The following is a 3,384-nucleotide window of genomic DNA, read 5'->3' as shown; positions in this document are numbered from 1 at the left end:
TCCTTCCGCCGCGCCCTAAAGACATGGCTTTTTCAACAAGCGGGTCTGGCCTAGGGATTTTTAGCGGGGTTTTTTAAGGGTATTTTAAGGATAATTTTAATGATCGGCCTTCTTAAATATTTCCTTTTAATTCGGTTTTTAATATAGATATCATTGTATTTGTATTGTGGTTTTTATGAGGCTGTTAGCCGCCCTGAGTTCCATGAGGAGAAGGGCGGGGTACAAATTAAATTAATAATAATAAAATAATAATAATTAATAATAATAAAATACAACTGAATGTAGCCTTGGATGTACGTTCCACTTCTCATTTCAGTTTAATTACAAAATTTTCTAACTGCATTAAAATGAGTTAGATGCCCATGCACTGATGATCACTGAGGTTCTTTTAAATAGGCATCTGCTGTTTTCTATTAATTGTTATGTTTTCGTTGTTTTCAAATATGTTAAGAAGCCTTGTCTCAAAAATTCCTTAAACAAGCATTCTTTAAGTAAATGACAGGATGCATGCATTAAGTAGGCTACGGTGCTGGATAGTTTGTTTCTGTAGGAACTGAGCTTTGGATATTTGCTACCAAATTCAGTAAATAGTTTCCGGTTGTCAACTGTCCAGTTGGCATTTCCAGAAAAAGAAACTCTTGGTATATGATTTTACCAAGAGTATAATACTTTACTAAAAATTTACATTGGCAGAGAAGAAGCAAAACCAGCTCTGGTTTTCCCGCTCAAAAGCTTACTTAATTAAACAATAGATTCCCTCGCCTCCACCCATTGGGTGTTCACATTATCCAATAGTAACACTTCTTCTTATGGGAAAAGTCCACTTCATTAGTGACCTTGGCTTTATCAGCTCCATGCTCTCAGAGACGCCTGGTTGCCTAGCTACCATCCCTCCCACTTTTGCATCCCACAACTTTGTCAAACTGTGAGGGAAGAGAAAGTAGGTGAAAGTGTGAATTCTGTTAAATTATTTGAATCCTGCTTTGAATTTCGAACAAATGGCAGGATTGATGAGTAAGAAGTTCTGCCGTGCCTTACCCAAGCAAATACTTGAAACAAGACATGTTTTATTTAGATTGGTGAGCGGGGCGCGAACTTGAGTGGGGGGCAGCGCCAACGGATCAGCCTTGCCCGTGCGCTGTACAGCGACAAGAGCATTTTCATCCTCGATGACCCGTTGAGTGCCTTGGATGCCCACGTTGGAAACCACATCTTCAACAGTGCAATCCGGAAGCACCTGAAGACCAAAACAGTTGTGTTCATCACACACCAGCTCCAGGTAGGCTGACTGTGTCCTCTTGCTCTGTTCTGCTCGGGAGTTTATTGGCTGAATAAATGTGGGCGACTGTAACTTTCTGCTGTCCAGAGGGAACTCTTTAATTTAATCAACCTAATTGGGTTACTGCCTCACAGAGGAAATAAAAATACAGAGGATTTAAGCCTGAGTGTATTTGAGAATCAAAAGCAGCCAAAAGTGAGAAGGAAAAGCAAGCAGTTTGTTTACTGATTTGCAAAAGGGTATACTCTGCATTTATAGTGCATACCGGTGGTCCTCGACTTATAGACATTTGTTTACGCATCGTTTGAAGTTAACAACAGCGCTGGAAAAAAAAATGACTGAGGACCGTTTTTCACACTTACATCCGTTGCAGCATTTCCATGGTCACATGATCAGGATTTGAACGCTTGGCAACTGGCATGTATTTATGGCAGTTGCACTGTCCCAGGGTCACGTGATCACCATTGGTAACCTTCCCAGCCAGCTTCAGACAATCAAATTCAGTGAGAGAAGCTGGATTCACTTAATCACCAATGATTCGGTTAACAACTGCAGTGATTCACTTAACAACCGTGGCAAGAAAGATCGTAAAAGGGGGCAAAACTCACTTAACCACCGTCTTGCTTAGCTGTGGAAATTTTGGGTTCAACTGTGGTTATAAGTTGAGGACTACCTGTATGGACTGCTTCTATACAAATTATGATGGGGTGGAAAGATTTTTTCCCCCATGTGCTTCCACATTTTAGAAAAATCTAGTAGCTTATTTAATGCAGAGGTCCCCAACCTTTTGGGCACCAGGGACCGGTTCCGTGGAGAGAGGTTTTTCCACGGACCGGAGAGTGCATGTTTTTGTGTGCTGCCTGCATCCCACGGATGGGGCTTTGCTTGTTTGTGTGGACCGGTTGCTGGCGTGCCATGGCCCAGTACCGGTCCACGGACTGGGGGTTGGGGACCCCTGATTTAATGAATCTGAGATGTTTTGCTAAAGAGACAGAAAGCCGGCTCAAGATGAATTGATGCAAATATTGCTTCTGCACATAATCAGAGATGTTATTAATCTTGTCGGCCTTGCAGGGTTGTGATAGTGCCTAATATAAGAAAAATGAAAATGGGTGGGATTTAGGAAGGAGGAACTCTATGGCTCATGAGACTTGCATGGTGAATGGATGGCCATACCGAATGAATGAACAAATAGAAATATAGAAAACTGACAGCAGAAAAAAACCTCCTGGTCCCTGGAGTTTGGCTTTTGAGGAGTTCTTTGTTGTTGTTTTTCACCTCTGGGACTCTTGCAGCATCCCCCTGGCCATGTGATCAAAACTCGCCAGAAGGTTGGCAACTGGCGTGTGTTTGTGTTAGTTGCACTGTCCCGGAGTCATGTGATCGCCATTTGTAACCTTCCCACCAGCATTCATTTTTTAATTATTGTGGTTTTTTTTTACATTTTGGTGGCATGATCGGTCCCCCTCACTATGAATGTTCCTCTTCTTTTTATCAGTATCTTGTGGATTGCGATGAAGTGATTTTCATGAAGGAAGGCTGCATCACTGAGAGAGGAAGCCATGAAGACTTGATGAATCTGAATGGCGACTATGCAGCCATTTTCAATAGCTTGCAGCTGGGAGAAACACCACACATTGAGGTATTTTTTTTTTCTGTGCTACGGTTCTTGTCCTAAACAGCAATAAAGTCATATGTAAATTACCCTAAAGCCCAATAACTTATTCTTTATTACAAGCCATTCACATAATAGCAAAATTATTGTGTTGTTGTTAGTTGCAAAGTCGTATCTGACCCATCGCGACCCCATGGACAACGTTCCTCCAGGCCTTCCTGTCCTCTACCATCTTCTGGAGTCCATTTAAGTTCACACCTACTGCTTCAGTGACTCCCTCCAGCCACCTCATTCTCTGTCGTCCCCTTCTTCTCTTGCCCTCCATCTTTCCCAGCATCAGGCTCTTCTCCAGTGAATCCTTCCTTCTCATTAGGTGGCCAAAGTACTTGAGTTTCAACTTCAGGATCTGGCCTTCTAAAGAGCAGTCGGGGTTGATCTCCTCTAGGACTGACCGGTTTGATCGCCTTGCAGTCCAGGGGACTCGCAGGAG

General features: G+C 42.7%; 1 protein-coding gene across 1 annotated transcript in view; it reads left to right on the top strand.

Moving 5' to 3' along the window:
* The window catches only part of LOC107300378 (multidrug resistance-associated protein 5-like), a 40,298-nt gene that overhangs the window by 10,502 nt on the left and 26,412 nt on the right, over positions 1 to 3,384 (top strand). The window contains exons 4-5 of the mRNA XM_015829713.1: positions 1,076 to 1,279; positions 2,778 to 2,921. Of these exons, the coding sequence (XP_015685199.1) occupies positions 1,076 to 1,279; positions 2,778 to 2,921 (348 nt within the window). The remainder of the gene's footprint in view (positions 1 to 1,075; positions 1,280 to 2,777; positions 2,922 to 3,384) is intronic.

This window comes from Protobothrops mucrosquamatus, unplaced genomic scaffold (genome assembly GCF_001527695.2).
Source record: "Protobothrops mucrosquamatus isolate PMUCROS unplaced genomic scaffold, P.Mucros_1.0 scaffold6838, whole genome shotgun sequence".
In the NCBI taxonomy this organism is placed as follows: Eukaryota; Metazoa; Chordata; class Lepidosauria; order Squamata; family Viperidae; genus Protobothrops; species Protobothrops mucrosquamatus.
The sequence above is the reverse complement of the archived record's forward strand: the minus strand, read 5'-3'. Positions and strand labels throughout refer to the sequence as shown.